This window comes from Haliaeetus leucocephalus, unplaced genomic scaffold (assembly GCF_000737465.1).
Source record: "Haliaeetus leucocephalus isolate CR32 unplaced genomic scaffold, Haliaeetus_leucocephalus-4.0 Scaffold229, whole genome shotgun sequence".
Classification (NCBI taxonomy): domain Eukaryota; kingdom Metazoa; phylum Chordata; class Aves; order Accipitriformes; family Accipitridae; genus Haliaeetus; species Haliaeetus leucocephalus.
In genome coordinates this window covers 1,737,572-1,757,483 of record NW_010972665.1, presented here as the reverse complement: position 1 = coordinate 1,757,483, position 19,912 = coordinate 1,737,572, and the positions used below count along the sequence as shown (strand labels likewise).

The 19,912-nt window shown below is 39.2% G+C and overlaps 1 protein-coding gene across 2 annotated transcripts in view; it reads right to left on the bottom strand.

Moving 5' to 3' along the window:
• The window catches only part of SEC24C (SEC24 family member C), a 30,948-nt gene extending 18,840 nt beyond the window's left edge, over positions 1-12,108 (bottom strand). Inside the window, exons 1-6 of one of the 2 annotated variants that reach the window (XM_010567755.1) lie at positions 11,902-12,108; positions 8,842-8,928; positions 6,159-6,300; positions 4,990-5,168; positions 3,502-3,951; positions 2,089-2,219 (exon numbers count right to left, since the gene is read on the bottom strand). In XM_010567755.1, the coding sequence (XP_010566057.1) occupies positions 2,089-2,219; positions 3,502-3,951; positions 4,990-5,168; positions 6,159-6,300; positions 8,842-8,928; positions 11,902-12,076 (1,164 nt within the window). In that variant the 5' untranslated portion in view covers positions 12,077-12,108. The remainder of the gene's footprint in view (positions 1-2,088; positions 2,220-3,501; positions 3,952-4,989; positions 5,169-6,158; positions 6,301-8,841; positions 8,929-11,901) is intronic. The other variant, XM_010567756.1, reaches the window with a different exon arrangement.
• Between the last annotated feature and the right edge of the window lie 7,804 nt (positions 12,109-19,912).

The window sequence follows — 19,912 nt, the reverse complement described above, 5'->3', positions numbered from 1 at the left end:
ATGACTATACGACCAACATTGACTAAACGAGGAAGAAGTGATACAAGGGTAACCCAAAGTCAAACGTGTTTTTTTATTTTCTTCCAATCCAAAAGGTAGCTGCTTTTTTCTTTCTTTTAGGTAAGATTCTCTACACATAAACATTAAATTTTCAAATTCAAAATTTAATGGTTATGTATGAGCACAGATAATGATAGAATGTTTATAGCTCCCCATGCCTCATATTAATCTACTAGAAGATTTAGATCAGTAATTAACATCAAAACAAAACAATTTTAGAACTTCAAAGCATTAGCCTGGTACTGGTATATCAACAAGAACAGTAATCAAGTTCTGTTCAAAACTGGTAGAAAACATGCCTACAAAGGCTCATGCTGTGTGTACATTAACATGACACACACATTCTATGGACAATTATACTGATGGCTTACACTGAAAATGCCAGTTGGAATCTGATGAAGGAGATATTCTAAAGATCAGACGAAGTGAGGGGAGACATTCTTCATGATCTGTTTCTGAATCAGTCTGCTTTCTATTGCCTCACCATTCATCAAAGAAGAGAAGATTTTAACAACCTCTTGTGGTGTAATGTTACTCATTTTGATAAGGCAAGCAGAAGACAGCAAGGAAAGGGTAAAGGATTAATGATGGTGGGTTAGTGAGGTGAAGTTCAGGTTTCAGGCATGCACAGATAGTCACCAACACACAGACTACAATTGACATATACAACACTTACTGGACTAGGAATTGCATCTGGGTCTATTCTGTGCCTGGGTTTCTGCTGAGGTGGCAGCTCATTAAGTTGCTTTTTTTAAAAAAATAAAAAGTAAGAGTGCCACAAAAAAAAAAAAAAAGAAAAGAAAAGAAAAAGAAAAAAGAAAAGAGAATAATAAACCAAAAAGTAACAGTGTTACTTCTCTCTACCCAAACCTGTAGCACTGGAATTAGATACATTTAGACTTGGTTCATGCAACAGGAAACATCAGCTTCTGCAGCATACAAGGATCCCCAAACCAGCCTTGCCAGTATATTGGGCTTGGGCTCTGAACACATTGCTAACAAAGGTAGTGGCTCATGTGCTCATTTTGGTTAGAAATTGGGGATTTATGCTTTAAGAACATGCTAAAATGAAGGCAACTGATACAAGCCATTTGAGATCTCATTTAGTGTAAAAGAGAAGCAGACAAGCAATTAAAGGCTTCTTATATTCTACAAAAAAATACGGTCATAAACTTTACATAAACCTGGAGTCTAAACAGATAATCTTTTTTGAATAGCAATAACTTCTGAACAGCACCAGTCCAGACCTAAGATGTAACTCTACATTATTTTTATAGTTTTGAAGTAAAGTGATCGCAAGCACTGCACTGGAAAGGTTTCCTGTTATCAAATGACTGTGGCCTTCTGAGACAGTAACAGAACAGCATCAGCAGCAGTATAAAGAACAGCACAGTAGACTAGTGGCAATAATACTGCCAGGCTTAATATTACTCATCATTGCTAACCATTACATATCACTGCTCATCCTTTCTCAGAACCTCCATTCTGAAAGATAATCCCAATTTGAGAAGTTGTCCATATTTGACTGAAGTAGTGTCATGACTTAATGACCTCAAAAAACGCTAACCAGCTTTTTGACAGATTATAGCAAAAAGGAAAGAAAAAGCACTACAATCATCTATTAACCATATTTTAAACGTGGATCATACGGTTCATAGACTGTCACCTCAAAACCTGAAGTCAGTTCACCTTGGAAAGTCATTAAGAAAGAATCCAGAAATGGAGAAACAAGTTTAATCAAAGCCGTCAAGGATTCTCAAAATGTAACATAGTACAGAAAAAGACCTGAGGAGTTAGAGCATTGATTTGCATGTGCAGTGCCTTTCTGTAGTCACCAAGAAAAATACTGCTTCTGGGCTTATTCATAAGAAAAGACTGAAGCTGGATATATGACAGAAAACTAAGCAGGAAAACAGACTGATGTTCTTTGGAACGAGAAACCTGTTTTCAGCTTTGGTCTTTGTCAGTTCTGTTTTATGTAAAGACACTATGGAAGAACTCACACTGGTAAGAACAAAGTAAGCTTACAGGGCTAGGAATGGAATCTGGATCCAAGCGTTTTGGTGGAGGTGGTGGTCCAGGTTGACTTCCATAATTTGGTGTTCCTGGATAGGCTCCTCCATAGTTTGGTTGGGGACCCCTCACCTGCCCAAAGGAACCTTACAAGAAAGGGACAGCAAAATCAAACAATGGCTAATACTAGGTGTTTCCTTATTAGGTACTTGCCACTCTTCCTGTCATCGTCAAAAAAAAGGAAAAAGAAAGTCATGTGCTTTTCAGTTAATTAGGATTAAACATATTTATCACAGTGTTTCAGCTTAGACTGTACATCTCTATCAATAATCCAATAAATTGATGGATACAGTCCTCCTTAAAACCAGACTTAAGGAAACAGATTTTTAGACTAACATAACTATTTTTAGAATAATACGATTACAATACACATTAAGATCAGGCACTGTGAACATTTAAGTTAAATTGCAGAACTGCCTAATAGAAAGCACACACATAACAGCCAAATAAGCTAGTGGATGACTCATAATTCCTCAAACTAAAGGTATGCAAGGAGTTCTTTCAGGCAGTTTTGGCTTGTCTGAAATTACAGTAATAAGTTAATGTGTGATTATCTCTTTTGTTTTGTAACTACATGAAGTTATTTCATATTACTTTTGACAATTTCAGTCAGTTATGGAATAACAGTGTGATTTACCCCATTAGTGTTTTTAGAGTTCATAGCAATTTGGACAGATATTTTTAAGTAATTTACCTGGCCAGTCGTGCAAAGCTGCATGGGGGATGGGATTCTCAATCCTGACACTTGCACCTGATTACTTTATCCTAGCTATCTGTAAATGTTATTGATTAAAAATCAACCAAAACTGTTTGTAATTCAGAAAGCTTAACTGATAATACTTCTAAGCACACACAAAATGTGAAAGGTTCTAAAAGGATAAAAATACACAGTTTTGCTAATTAAAGAAGAAGAAGTAGCAACTCCTTTTCAGTGTTTAACAACTTCCTCTCATACAGGTTGTATATGCAACACTTGCCACAAATCTTAAAAAAAAAGATAAGGCTTTGCAGAATTTCAAATCTCTACTTTTGAACAGATGAGGGTGCAGACATCAATTTAAAGATCATAAAATTTTGATCACAAATTCTTGTAGTATTATGGCACTAATTACTAAACAACTTTTTGGCCAAGTAAGCCAGGATTCCTTTAGTTACATTAATCTGATTAAAATCTGTATGACAAGTATCTTAGAATGACACATCCTATTGTTTAGCTTGGATTTGTCCTTCAGACAGGACCACAAGGAAACAAGAAGAAAGCTTTGAAGTGCAGCCAGAAGCCCACAAGTAACAAACCTGAAATCCAGTTCTCAGTTTGCAGCACACAGAGAACACACGTGACTCAACTCCTATACTAGGAATACTCACCGTTCTGCTGCATTTGGTATCCTGGCTGAGGAGGATGAGTGGGAGGAGGTGGTCCATGGAGGCCACTCATGGGAGGCCCAGGGTGCGGCCCTGACATAGTTGATGGAGGTGGTGGTGAGGATACATGATTAGGCTGGGACGTTGGTGGTCCAGCAACTGTCTGCCCAGGCAGTGGTGGGCCTGGCATGGTAGGTGGCCTTGGGGCACCTGTGCTAGGAGGGTAAGAGGAAGGTCCAATCCCTGCAGAAGAGGGAGGTGGGGCAAAACCAGGGACTTGAGTAGGCAGGCGTTGAGTTGACATCAGTTGACCAGGAAACAGAGGCTGTGCCAAAGGAAGACCCTGAGACACACTGGTAGGAGAGGGTCCTTGGCTCGCAGTGTAAGGTGTGTAGAGACCAGATCCTGTTGCACTAAAGCTTCCTGAGACTGGGGGAACCGATGTTGGGGGACCTGATAAGAAGAAGATATAACACCATTTTCTTCTATCCTCAAGACAATTAAGATGCAAGCAAAAGCCATTTGCTCTAGGATCATCTAAATAGGTCTACCACTTCCTTGTCTTTAGATGGACTTGCCACTACTAAGAGACAAACCTTAAGTGAACACCCTCCTAAATTGATCAGAGCGCTGAAACTTCTCCAAGGGATCTGAAACTTGATAGTTCCTTCATTGTCCTCTCTCTCAAAGTCTGAGCTTCTTATTTTACATAATCAGAATACACTTCAGGATTCATGGCCAGAAAAAAGAGGCAAAGCCAGGAGTATGCCAAACAAGAACCACGAAAAGCCTGTCTACTGATTTCTTGAACTGAAATAAGTTTATATCTTGAACTCCACACTAAGTTGGAGCCTGTAGTTCAAGAATGGTTTTGAGCTTCATGGAGACCAGCTTATACATACTAAAGACAAATCTCTAGTCTTCAATTAAAAAAAAATAAAAAAAAAATCCTGTAATCTACAGCAGTGGGACTGTAGATCTAATACAATAAAACACGATATCTAAATTCAGTTTATATTTTTTAAGTAAGTTTCTTCTCAACTTCCAGTAAAACCCTTCACAAAACAGTCAGAGTAATTTCAGCCCTTTGTGATTTACTGAGTTCTTTTTCCTTCTTTTTTTTTTTTTTTTTTTGACTGGACTACTGCACAACAGTGGCAAGACATGTAGACTCCAACAGCTTACTTAGGAATAGACTGGCTTTGTTTTTCACACCAAGATTCACCTAGTTGAGGAGAAATATTATTGCTTTCTTTTGTTACTCACGTCCTGCAGTACTTCCTGCACTGTCCCCTACAATAGTCTCAGTTCTTCTTTTCCCCGATAATGACCTTATCAGTCAAGGAAACTACCGTTTACTGTGGCAGATGTCAAGACCCAGAGAATTCCCATCACCATATGGTAATGAATCATTGATAAGAGCAAATATTTTATGAAATTATTAGCATAAATGAAAAGCAATAGCATATTTCTGTAGCCAGGAAACCTCACCATAGCCCAGTCCAGCTGGGGAAGGAGCAGAGGCTGTAGTACTGCCAATTGTCATCCCTGCCATGTGATTGCTGAGCTGCTGTACACTTGCTGGGGGTGGACCATATTGCTGGAACGTAGCTGTCTGGCTGACAGGCGTGGGTGCTGAGCCTGGCAGAAACGACTGAGAAGCAGGTGGCCTGAGAAAGAAGATAAGAAACTTCACTGGATTCCCCATTATACAAGCAGTTACAATTCTCTGTGCCTTTTGAAACTGTTCTACCACATAAACACTAGCTGGATCTCAATTATTTACATGAAGCACTGTAGCTCAGTTTTGGAAAATAATTACATATCCTGCATGGATCTGAATCCCTTTCATAAAAAAAAAATCTATTAGTTCTTAAATAGAAATTCTGTGTTTATAGCATTGCTTTTGTTAATTCCATTTTAGTTATTGCAACAAATCAGAAATACTGCAACAGAATCTACAGGGTGAGCAACACTAAGGCCTGCACAGTTATGTAAGAATGAATGCTCTGTTGCTCAAAGGATTTGGACTCTCCAGCTGACAGTGCTGAGCTTAACCAAAAGGAAAACAAAAACAACTACATTTCCCCACAACCAGTAATCAGAATGAAGCAGTGAGGACTGTTGCTACTTTCACCACAGAGGTAATGGCAGTATCTTTCCAGAGATGATGCTCAAGAGCTTTAGATGAAGATAACTCAGGGATCCATAATGGACAGAAAAGGACCCAGAATCAATACTAAGGAATTACTCAGTAATGACAGACAGCAACGTGCTCCAGAGATCAGTTCACACTGCCAAGGAATCAAATACTACGGCTGTGTGGATGCAACTGTATTAAAACAAGACAGATTATGGGAACCTGAAAATTCCTTATGGGAAAATGACCACCACAAAGAAAACCTTTGGAGAAGTGATTTTGATCTGTCACTGACATCGGCTCACATCCTTCCAGAAGTTTTTCATCCTCCGAGATTCTTATTGTCTAACAAATACCCCTATGGCAAAATGTTGTTCCAGAACAATAAGGAAGCAATAAAGAAAGTCAATGTCCACCACAGGAAAAACAAAGCATTTCATTTGTTTTGGCCCCTAAAAGGTCTACAGCTAGCATAGGTCTACTAAGGCAGGCCTTTGTGATGATTTGCTCTTGTATGTACCTCTGCATCGGGGCTGCCGAGGCTGGAATCCCATTCTGCACATCTCCGTGTCCAAACTGACCGTATGCCAGGTGGCCAGAAGGAAGAGATGCCCCAGAGGCTGGAGGGGGAGCTCCAGATGTTGGAGGGGCTCTTAATGAACCTACAGACATAAGGAAAAAAAAACAACAAACAAAAAACAACCACAAATTACTCACAGAAACAAGGCCTTGAACCAATTACCAGGAAAAATCTGGGAAATAAAAAAAGTGCAGAAAACAGTTTAGTGGTGGCCAAAGTGATTTATCAATACTCCACGAGCAACAAATAATTTATACAACTATATTAGAAGTAGCTAAACTGAAAGCACAAATATTTTTAGCCAGTGTCACTAGTCACCATCTCCACACAGACCAAGTAGAAAATATGTACTGTGGAGGGTCTTCAAAAGACAATTTAATCTTTTGATAAAGAAAAAATCATTATCTTACCAGTAAGGTATTACATTCTTCTCCCTCCAAGTCCAATTATTTTTATCCAGACCAAGAAGAGTATTCACATGGAACCTAGTGTTCATTACAGGTCAATTTTCCCTACTTGAAAGGTAAGCAGGTTACGTGAGAAGATTCAGTTTTCAAAAATTACATCTAACTGCTTTAAATATAACATAATGGCGGCCACCACAGAGTGTTCTTCCCAGCCTCTCAAGGTTGGAGGCTAATGCAAATAATTCCTCATCTTTGAGACTGAACTGCTTCAGGCACAGCCCAAACATATTTTCCTCAGAAACAAGTATTCGCACTTTCCACAGACCGCACAATGCTGGATTCAATACCAGCAGACCAACTGCAGTGTCTACTTCCAAAAAAAGATAATATAAACTTCTATTGTAATGATATCATGTTAAAAATGCTGACAATCAGAACAACCATATGACCCTGCCTGCTAACCACAAGGGAACATATTTCACATATGGGGTATCATTAAATACAGATGACTAAACTGCCCCATGAAACCAGGGCAGCACATACACACTGTTATACCTCTCTGTCAGTGACTGGTGTGACAAGTTTAAAAGGAGAAACCATTATGAAATAGGAAATAAGAGAAGCCATTTCTCAATTCTACAGTATAAATTTATACACCAAAGCATGAGGTTTCAACTCATATATATTTTCACCTTATCTGCTACATGTAATTCTTAGTAAGCTTGTGGATGTAAATTCAAGGAAGAAATTAACTAGACCTTGTATGAATAACCAGTAATTTCTTGGGGCTTTTTTCTTTATTACTAAACCTCCTCCTGTTCTTCATTTTGAGACTTAGGACTTAATTATTTCCAGAGACGTTTATTATTTTATATACCTTCATCTCCTTAAATCTTGTCTTTTCTAAACCACTGTTACAGCACCTTGATCTTACTGTTTCTCTGGCTAAGCATTTCCTGTTCTCTATTTGTATGTTGTGTGGCATTTCTATTTCTGAATGTCTTTTGTGATACCTTTTCACTTAATCTGATATACTTTCATCTATATTGGAATCTCTTTCTTTTGATAGTACATGTAAACTGTTTGGCATTGTTATCATTTGTCTCTGAAAGCATATTTAATGCAATTCCTGGAGGGATCCTACATTTTTTTTTTTTTTTACATTAAGTTAACTTTTTCCCCCTCAACTTTAACAGGCATACAATTTGACAAATACATGCTTACTTCAGAAAAAGCTTCTGAAGTCTTCTTTTTCTAGTTCTTGTCACAAATATACTTCTGTAACTATTACCACAGACTGCTCAAATAGCCACTGAAAAAAATTCACTTGAACAGGTATGAATATCTAGTGGTTTATTAGCTTAAGATTCATTAGTCTTGAAGAATCCTGAAGGTCCCCTTCAACACCTTTGAGATATTGCTCTTACTCATCACAGACCTCAAAATGGAGGTAGATTACAGCAAAATGGGAAATTCCTGTGATTTTACTCAAAGCCCCAAGACTATACGGTCTTGGCCCAGTTCTGACACCCTACTCTTCTAAGCAAATTGATGCTGCTGGAAATAGCTCTTTCAAAATACCACTAGTTGGAAAGAAGGAAAAATACAGTATGATTTCTTGCAGTGTTTTTAATTCTTACATCTTGATTGCTAGCTTTGCAAAAGTATTTCCTTCTTCAAGCCACAGCTTTTGGAATCATAATTATTCCTAACATATATTTGGTTTCTATGCTATAGCCAAAGAAGCTAAAAACCTTTTTTTCCCCTTAAATGAAGGCCCAAGTTACAAAAATCTCATGACTTCCAATAACCTCCTGGTGCTTGGGGAGATTTCTCATTTCTTCCTTGCAATGCTATAATTTCAAACCTCACGTTTTAGTTCTCTCTCAAGTGGGAGACTGCACTCTTTTAAACTAAGGATTCTCCCTGACAAAACCTGAATGGGCCAATTCAGGTTTTGAAACCAGTCTTCAGAAAACATTAGTCACAAGTCAGGTTTTACCTATGAATCTGCATAAGAGATTTCTACTAGGACTATTTCTTCATATCCTATTTATGTTTCTGGAGTGCTCCTACAAATAGATTGGGAAGTGTCCTACCCACCTCTGCCTGAATAACCAGGTACCCACACCTTTGAGATAAATATCCATATTAAATGGGAACTTGGCACAGAAGTGGCACAGCACAAACACTCCCACAGAAAGGACACCATTTACCTATGAAATTAGGTGCAAGAGAAGAAGTGTCAGAGTTGAGAGATACAGGAGAGCCCTTCGAAGGGAACCCCAAGGAAGGAAAATAACCTGGAAAGACAGAATACACCAGTAAATCAAGTTTGAGAGAAAGAACCAAGAGAGAGTGTTTCCAATGCTGAGGACAGTCTGCAGTGCAGAAAATGTCATATACATAAAAGCTCACTTTTCTACAACGCATAACATCAATCACCAACACAGTTCATATATCAACATTAATACAAGTGTTAACAGTATCGTAAACTGAGTCTATGTAAAACAATCCAGCGGCAGCCTAATTGTTACTGGTATTCAGATACTTGCATTTGCACTTTCAACTGCACGATCTCATCAGAAGGAAACCAACAGACTGACTGAAAGACTGGTAAAAAACTGTCTTGGCTCTTTCAACATACTCATAGCAAGAAGCAGCTATTTTCAGCTAGCAGCACAGTACTCTGCTTCTGGTCCCAAGCAAGACTAGCATCACTGGCACAGCATTCCACTAGTTAGAGCTGGGGTTTGTCACAAATCAGATGCTAAAGACTCCCTGACTGAGGATGGCATCTGCCCCCAACACTTCTCCACTCAGTCCTCCAAGCAATTTTATTGTTATTTTTAAAATAAATCCCTAAGACATCTGCTTTGAGATCACAGAATAACATTGGCAGTTTTCCTTTTACTCCTCAGTGTTCACTAAATTCCTGTCACTCTAGTGCCTCTGAAATTAATTCTCTCTCCTCTACATTATGCAGCTGCAACAGGTCTTGCTACAAAGACCTGCAATAAACATAATGGGAATAGAAAGGATAACTGTCACCATCTTCACTATCACCTGTCTGCTCTCTTTGATAATGCATTGTTTGTTTGCCACTCTCTTCCAACTGGATGTCATATTCAGCAGCTATCAACTGGTCAACTTCTGGCTGTTGTGCTAGTGCTCTGAATTTTACATTCCTTCCCTCTAAAGATAGGAATCCTGGATTTACAGTAACAGGTCCAGAATGCACAACTTGACAACTGTCATTTCCTTAATACAGTCTGCTAAGTCTAGGAAGGATGGTCTCAGAAGAAAAGATGGAAGAGAAATGTCCACAAACCATGGATGGTCTTTGCCTGATATATCAATAATACTAAATATTTAGTATTATATATAAGAGATATATAAGAGATACTAAAGAGTAGTGCAATAAATTTTTGTTGTCCAGACAAGACCACCTTGTTGCCCTCAGTGTCACACTACCTTTCAATCATTACTGGCACAAACAAAAATCTGCATTTTTAATCTGCACAAGTTTATATGCATGTTATCAAGCTTTCTAGGTATGTCCTTACTGAGTGTAATGAACCACATTTCTGTTGTTCTAAAATTAAAAAAGGCAAACCAGAAATAATTCAGAAGGAAAAGAGTTCGCTCCCTTAAAAGAAATGCTTTTCAGACTTGTAAAGTCTAAAAAGTTCTTGAAGTATCTGACGGAAGATGCTTATCAGTTTCTTTTCACAAACATCCTTAAGAGTCTTCACACTGCCAACAACCAAAACCTGTTTTCTGTTAATAGCTGCACTGATGAAACTTTTCCAACAAATCTGTAGTAATCTTTGTCCTTCTTGAATCTCCTTCTCTCCCTCACTGAAGCAAGTCCAATTTCTTCACATTCCTTCCATGGGACAGGAAACACTAGTTAGTCAATGGCTACATTGATCAGTGAAACAGCACTCAATGGCTGAGCTCTGCATCGGTCTTCCCAGGAAGCAGGGTTTCTTTCCTCTGCCCAGTGCTGATCTTCATTACTTTTATAGGAATTTAAGCCTTCTGTGAAATTAGTTCAAAACTCACAGATTAAAAGTGCTGTTGGAAGAGATTTATTGAGAGGAGAGGAAGAAGAGGATTAAGGAAAGAAAAGGAAGATGGAGCAATTGAATAACCCATTCTTTAGCACACCACACTAACTCTTCTTCTGCTCCACTACCCTGCTTACTCCAGACGAAAAGCCCAACAGGGTAATTATTCAGCTCCCAAACTTCAGTCTCCCACTTCTGTTAGTTTCAGGACAACTATAGGCACTTCGATTGTTCTATCCTTCTCATTGAGTTTGGTTTAAAATTCAAGAAGCTGCAAAAAATTCAAGATGTACTTGGAGGGGAGAGTACAAGAGACACCATTAGCATGATTAGCATATTCCTCTTTTCCTTAGAATACCAATCTGAAATCTAAACAAACATTTCAGAGTGGAAGTTCATGTTGTGCTTATCTGAACCCATCCACATGATTTTGAAAGGCAAAAAACACTTCTACTCAATGCAATAGTATTTTCTCTTCTACATTTCAGATGTTAAAGTCACTACTGATCTCCCAAAGCAATTCAGGTACTTGGAAACAAAGACTCCTAAAGTTCTTTAATTATTTTAAGTTAGCCTTTCTTTTGAAAACAGGAAAGAAAAGCTGAACTACTTTGTTTCTTTATTTCTTTCCTTTTTTTTAAAAAAAATCAACAAGTGATATGATCCTGCAGAACCAGGGAAATTCTGGAACACATTAGCTTGCCACATGTCCAAAAACTTTCTATTGATTTTAAAGGCTTTAGAGAAAGTAGCTCCAAATATGCTTTCTGCCTAAAGTTGTATGTATAATCTTTCAGGATGGAGTGCAGAGCTTTCTACACGATAACGAAAGGCAGTCTCAGTTATAAATTGTTACAGTCCCTAATTGCTGCCGCTCAGCATAACCTCATCAGGAAGACTGTCCTAGTCAGGTGCTTCAGTACCATGGGAGCAGAGACATACAGAAAAAAAGCAGGCTGTACTTCTCAACATGTTAGTTTTATGAGCTATTAAGAGTAAGCCCTACTAAAATGGATAAATAACAGAACAATAACCTCAGAATGTACAGGAAGAACATGATTTTTAACATCATGTAAGCTACATACAGAAGAAAAGATAATTGCTACCACAAAATAAAGACTAACAGTAGGAAGCATACAGAAAAAATTCCATGCACGCAACAATTCACAGGTTATCAATCATTAAGTTTTGACTGAGAAGTACCTTGTGGAGGGACTGGCTGTTGATATCCTGGCATCGGACCATTATAAGCTCCATATTGCGATTGAGGAACCCCTGGCAATGGCTGTCCTCCGTAGGCAGGCTGCTGGTATCCCTGATATCCAGGCTGAGGTTGCCCGTAAGGAGGCCCTGTGTGAGCTTGCTGGTTTACACTCATTGTATTCACATCCCCAAACTAATCTCACCTGCAAAAAGTGGGGGGAAAAATGGCTTTTAGCAGGCATAAAACGAAACTGGCCAACTTCCCAACTGTTTTCACAGAAATGAGAGCTCCTGAGATACTAGGGAAGGTAAAACATCAATGGTAATTTACTCTTGCACAGCAATTTTTTCAACTAAGATAAAATGTTTACAACAGCTAGTTAGAAAGCAATATTTTCAGAAACTATGTTTTCTAATCAACTTATTCACTGCTTCGTCCTGGTTAGACTTGTGATCATCTTCTTAGAAAAAGATACCATAATTTGCCATTTCATAGCAGTTGATTACCAAACTTGCTGAGACACCTTACGAACTACTTCAGCCTCACAGAACAGCAGACCAACAGAAAACAGATTTCACGACAGATGAGAGATTCCTTAACACAACACTTCAATAACACTGAACAAGTTCAGCTTTCATCTCTATGTTAGTCTACTTGACCATGTTTCCTTGGTACGGGCAACACACACTTCACCATCCGCAAAGGCTGCTTCTTGAAGTGTTTGATAGAATCCAGAACAGGACCTCTATAGGGGTTTTTGGCCTCTTTTTTTTAAATATATGATTTAAAGTCCTTGTTATGTACATAGATTTCAAAAGCAGCATGTTCTCCTAAGAAAGATGTTCAAAATGGAAAAGCATCACAGGCAAAGATGTCACTAAAGGAGTTATACAAAAGTGTAATATCTGAAACAAAGCATTAGAGACAGGAAAGATGTTTCTTAGCAAAGTTATGCAAGAAATCTTGCCTAACAGGCAGATTCCCAATTCCTCTAATTAACTGTCTAAAGAGATTGACTAACTTCATAAAGAGAAAAACAGAAACAGCATTGGGAGACCCCAAACTAAGCAGGCAATTCTTACAAAACCACAGTACCAAGCAGGCAGATAAACCACAGAACCCCTGAGTTGTGGAAAACCAAGGAGATGACTTCACGGGCAGGAGATTCCCTCCTGGCCTATTTCTCAGGGATATTTTGCATCCCCTGTACTCTTTTGGACACTCCATATGTCACTTACCCTCTTCAGCTAAGACTATCTACACTAACACTGTAAAGAAATGCGTGCTTAGAACAACTTAATTTTTACTAAAAACTTCCAATTTATATAAAAATGCAAAGGTAAGGTAAAGCAAATAACTAATGTTGCCCTCATATTTTGCTCCAAACTCTATGATGAGCTGTGCATTAAAGATACACAGTAAATCTTAACACAGAGGAGACATACAGCTGCAACAGCCACCAGCCAGTTGAGGCAAATCCCAGTGAGGAATCTACAGCTTAACTCAAGTGGGTAACAAACACCTGAGCTGTTTTACCTATACATTGATCAGAGTATGCCAACCATTGCTCAGGTTGGTTCATCACATTACCAAAAATATGATGTCTAAGCATTATTTCAAAAGCTGACACCACAGCTGTACAGCAAAGGTACTAAAATAACTACAGCTCTGTAAGAACCATTAACATAGAAATTCTTTCAGATCCATATATAGAATAACAGGAAAATACATATATCACAACAGAGCAATCTAATTATTTAGAGAAGAAAGCTAGCATAATACTTACGTACTACATTTAATCTCCTGTAGCTAGTAAACATGACAAACATCAATATTAAGAATTCTAATGCTTACTCTGAAATTAGATATTAAACTTTATATGAAAAGAAATACAGTTTTATATTTTTATTCTTCAAGCTGTATAAAGGTAATGATAGGGCTTTTGTTTAGAAAAAGAACTTATCTTAAATATTTAAAGGTAATTTGCTCTTGAAAGTAACATATAATATCATTTGCAACAGCTTATAACAGTATAACAGATTTTTTGTTCAGCCTACAGTGCTTTTAAACATGATTACACGTGATAAACATGACAGCAAGAGAGTAATTTCTAAACATTCTGGTTTCCCCACATCACCTTTGACTGAGTTCTGCAGAACAATCTAACCTGAGCAGCTATGGGGCCAGGAAATCTGGACTTTGGGACCTGCTCCCTTCCCAAGTTCCCCTGCAGGTTAACCTCTTCCTCCCCAGGTAGGCAACCAGCATCACCATATTGCAATCACAGCCCTACCCCCAACCACCTCCTGTTCAGTGCAAGCAGTAAAGCAGCAGACTTCCTCCTGCAAAGGTGGGGTAAAGGGAAGGGAGGATGTGGCGACACGACTGCTCTACCCACACACCTTGGAACATCCGGGCAGGACTTCCTGCCAAGAAAGGAGGGCTGCTTTCTCTTCTTCCTGCCCCTGACTATTGCTTATTGGATTGTGCGTGAGGAAGCTGGCTTCTAGTCACTGCTCCTACAAACAGGTCCTTCCTCCAGGAAAAGCTGCAGGCAAAGTAGCAGCATCCTGCAGGATACCTCCTGAGCTATAATCATCAAGACACTCTTCACAAGTTACACCTACAGAAATCCCCGAACAGATCTAATGTTTGAACAAGGAATTACTACAGGGCAGGAGATCAATCTTTCATGCTTTTTTAATTCTTGTTTTTTGTTTTTGTTTTGTTTTTTTAAAAAGCATGATGGGGCAAGAACTCAAGCATGTCCCCTGGAAACCACTTCTGACATACTGTTTTTGTATACTCAGTAAGTGACCTTACCTGATGATCTTTCACTATTGGCTTTTCAGCCTTCCTTCCCCTCCCTCACATGAATATCAGCATTTCCCGCTTGAGCGGGCGATATCTGTTGGCTTGTTTCTCTCTCCACAATAATACTGAAACCAAGAGGTAAGCTCATTTAATGCAAGTCTTAGAAACGAAAAGAGTTTTGAGATCATTTCCTACACTTTCTATGGAAAAAGTAGCTACACAAAGGAGATGGTTCTAACTCAATGTCCAAACTGAGAGAAAGGTAGATATCCCTCAGAGCTTTAGCTAGCCAATGTGGCAGCCAGCACAGGCTAATCTCCATGATAGCACTAGCTGGTGCTTGTTCTATACTGGCAGAGGATCAAGGAGGGAGCTGGAAAGGAGGAGGAAGAATCACGAACAAGCCTGGTGTTGAAGCTCGGGACAAGGCCACTTCATTATTTTGGTTGCTCAGCTTCCTCTAAACGTAAGGCTAGTGGTATGCTTGCTCATCACTGATGTGGAATACCATACAGGACAGGGCCAAGAGTATCTACCTCTAAGAAGGCAGAAGACAGTGTCCATTTTCCTTCTCCCCCAGTACAAGTTATTTGTATGAAACAGCATTCATTTTGTCTCCAGTCAAAAAACACATACGTAAATTAAAACCTAATCACTTGAAGAGATATGGGGAAAGGGAGAATTTTATGCTGTCTTATGACGTGAAGGGAAAAAAAAAAAAATCACAGAAGGAATGAAACACATACACCAGGCAGGGAGAAACAGAGAAAACAGGCTGTTTGACTTGATAAAAATACTGAGGATATTCCTTTGCATGTAGTAACACATTACCAAAACTAAGCCAAACATAATATTAAAACATGCTGTTGAACATCATGTTACTGCTCAGCAGTTACAATACACAAAGCTCAAATAAGAAGGACTCATGCTATTGGGAAAATAATATGACAACAAGTGGTCATAACTATAAATAACAAAATATTTCCTTGCAAGGCACGAAGCAGTCACCCTATGCTGTTTTCTATTGCTCTGTATAAAGGCAGTTTACCATGGAAGTTTTGGTCAAAATAGTTGCACAGCTAAAATTCATACTGGAAAGCTGTTATACAAGACAGAAAACAGTGCTGATCAGCAACAAACTGATAAGAGAAAAATACACAGTAATATTGGGGGTGGGGTGGGTGGAAATCTATTAACTATTACAATAGTTTCCAGATTTCTTAGTATCCAAACAAAGCAGACTACAATGCAGTTTTTATGGCCTGTTGTTTTTTTTAAAAAACTAGTGATTCATATGAGCTTGTTTCAATCAGCAAATCTCCCAAATCACTGAAAACTGCATATTCATCATTTTTTATGGTCTGGATTCACTGTTAATTCCCTTTTGAAACCAAAAAGCTTGATCTCATCAGTTCTTGACCGCTTTCTAAAGGAAATGCATACAGCAAAATTACTTTCCTTCAGAAAGATGCTAGTGCCTTTTTTACTGGTCCCAGAGAAATAAAAGGCTTGTTTGTTTCAACTTCTGGGGAGACTGATCCTTAAAAAAAACAAAACAAAAAAAACCACCAACAACATGGCCTCCTATATTATGCTGAAAATGAAGGAAATATTTGTACTTAATTTCTGAACACAGAAATCAAAACCATTTCCAAAAGATGTGACAGAAGGGGACAATCAGCATCCTCAGAGACCAATTCAAATATTACTTACAATGCTTTTAATGGTTCCATTCTGCAACTTTTTGGAGAAGTAGCAAAAGTTATGCTATCCTTATAAAGACCTAGACTCTGGAGCTAAGATCACTCTTCTGAAATGCAGTTGTCCTTGCTTTTGTTTCACGAACAGCTTGACTAGATCCTCTACAAGCACTCATGGAACACTTGGTTCTTTTCAGATACAAGAAACTCCTGTTTTGTTTTTTTACAGAAAATCCTAGAAGAGAAGCTCACATCCTGGAAGTCAGAGACTGGCAATTGATCTGGAAGCACTCAGGCCATTATAATAAATGCCTCTGATACATTTGTCCAAATCAATTCAAACGATGCTACTGGAACTGACCCTCCAATTCAGTTGGTTTTTTGTGGTGGTCTTGTCTTTGCACCTGGGCAGATTCTCAACTTGTCACACCATAGGTAATATTCTCTTCATCTATGCATTTTGAGTCACTAACAGAAACATCTTTTTTAACAGTTCATGAGAGGTGTAAGACACATAGTTTTCAAAATGAAACAAATGAAACTTTTCAAAATGACAACTGAGTTTATCAGTGAAAATCCAGAAGCCACCACATTTTCACTGAAGACACTTTCAGGAGAAGAAAAAGATAGATTAACTGCTAGAACTTCATGACACAATAGGTACTGGAGCAGATTTTTGCAGCCCAGTCTTTCCTGGGCTGATTCAAAGAGGTCTTTCAGGCTTCAGGACATAAAAATCACATTTCACATCTAAGGTGTAATCACTTCTATGTTCTTCTAAAGAAGGGCCACATTAAACCCTGTTTTGTTATGCTGATTCATCATCTTGGGCAAGGTCCCATATAACATACAAGTCATGAGAGTGAAAGTGATTAAAAACTGAATAAAAAAAAAGCTTAGTCTTGACCCTACCTTCAACCTACCACTATTTCCAACCCCTGCCACCACCACCACCAGATTTTTACTTCAATAATGTTTTATACTGCTTGTTGACTTAAGTCTCCTGGTGGGACTGATTTACATCTCTACCTCTGTAATGAAGATTTAAGAAAAGATTTCAAAAAACGCTCATTGAGTGTTGCTTCTGGAGAGCAACCCTGTGGAGGAAAGAGTCATTGAAAACATGACATCAACAAAATCACAGTGAAAGATTTCTCTCTTCCTTAGCTACCTCCACATACACGTTACAACATGTGAAGTCATCTGACTCATTTCTGTGAACTTTGCACAAGTATAATTGATTAGGAAAAGGTACAAGAGTAGTTTAAAGTTTAGAGAAGAGGCCAGAAGGAAAAATGGATGAATAGGAATATATAGAATAAGACTAAAAAACATGTTATAATACTAAACAAGTTTTCTTCACATGCATTGTAACACTGACCATCTTCACCCAAAATTTCTGTACTCCGACTTCCTCTACACAAATATGCATTATGCAATTCCCATCACTTGCAAGAAACAAAAAAGCTCAGAATTAGCTTTTCCTGATGCATACTGCCCAGTTTATACTGCCCTTTAGTGCTTTCTATGTTAACAATTAATCTTGCTGAACATATAAGAACAAGCTCTATCTTCACAATTCATCACTAACACAGCTTTTCAAACCTAAAGAACAGGAAAACATCCACCTTCTCGCTTCTGTGGAGACCTTGCTGTCGATCACTTTCAGTGACTCTTTGTACCTTGCCCTTCCTTAGCCAACCATCAATTTTTCCTTGGATTTTTGACCCTCCTTCTGATAATAAGTGTTACAGGAAGAAAATATAGTCCTACAGTAGCAGAAAACATTCAAAGAAGTACAAGCATCAAACAACTCATTAAAGAAATAATCCTTTAGACATCTGTTCACTGCTATAACTCAGCCCTCAGCCATTAAATTAGAACTTGGAGTGAATGTCACAGCATATTAAGAAGAAATTTTCCTTATATTGATGTCCACTTCACAGTCTGTCTATAGCAATAAACAATCCTGAGTGGTACAGCTTCAAGCAGAAAAGGGTAGTTCCAGAAGGAAGATCCTTTTCCACACAAAATGGATATAAATGCTTACACTTCCACAGACAGTGTATATATGTGATTGAAGGTAAGTCTCCTCTGAAGAGAGAGGCTCTGGAGTTTTAGGCCACATATATTCCTATCCACCCCATAACCTGAACACCTACTCTATGAGAAGGCAGTGGGGGGGCAGGGAGGTTAAAGCCAAAGTCCCCTAAACCTACTCAGGACAACTTCATATTCATCATATTCATAAACAGTAAGGACTTTAGGACAAAATCAGCAATGAGTCACCTCCCATTCTAGTGGTGTGATTTTACACTGCTTGTAAACAACAACAAAAAAAAGACATCGCATGTTATGTCTCATTGTATTGTATGGCAATTTCTCTCCCCCTAACATCCCCCCCCAACATTTAGTGAAGTTGACTAAGGAACCCTGTAACAGAAAAGGATCTAGACACATTTTTATGGAATTATCACATTAATGGCTAAAAATCAACACTGAGTACCAAACTGAAAAATCTGCATTTTAACATGACAGTACAAATATTAACTCTGGTGCATAACTTCTGATGTTGGTGTAAGCAATTCATCTATGTTTCAGCAACCACTTCCATCAGCCAGTAAGTTTAAACAGAACTTCAACTACGGTATGACAGTTACCGAGGAGGCCCAGTCTGGATGGTTTTGCAAAGTCTCTCTGATAAAGATTTCAGAGGTAAGACAACATGCACAAATACTGAAAAATACTCAAGTACATCACAAGAATAAAAAGAAATGAAACTTACCTTCATTCTACTCCAAAGAGCATTGCTCAGAAAGGGTGAAAGCGAACTCCAGCCATACAAAACAAACATGTTTAAAGCACCATCTACATGGAAGGCAAGAGTCTATCTCACAGAACTACTTTTTCAAGACTGCGCTTGTATTTTTGTCATGCCATCTCCATTCCCTTCCTCCTTCAACGCCAGACACACAATCGCTCAGTTTTACTACCAAATCCAGCCAAACTCGGTCACCAAGTCTCCGCACAGGACAACCATCCTTTACAAGCCTCGAATGAATGGAAATCTGAACAGCACAACACAAACACTGGGGGAAGGATCCGCGGATTATAAGAGATTAGGGACGTTGCACAGGGGGTATCTGCCTCACAGCGCACCCGGGCCGAAAAAAACGGCTCGCCTCTCCGGCAGGGCGCGACGGCCCGACCTGTAGTCCCCGGGACTCACCGCACCACACCGGGATGCCGGCCGCTCCCCTAGGAGCAGCCCATACCCTGGTAGAGAAGGCCTCGGCCCCGAAGGCCGGCACCCGCGGGGCCGGGCCGGGCCGCTCCCGCCCGGACACGTTACCGGGGAACACCCGAGCCCCTGCAGAGGCCGGGCGTGGCGCGCAGGCACGGCGGGCCCGACATGCCACCCGGCTGGGCGCCGCCAGGCCTCAGCTCCTTGGCGAGGAAGGAAGCGGCGGCGGCGCCTCGGGCGCGGGCCCCAGCC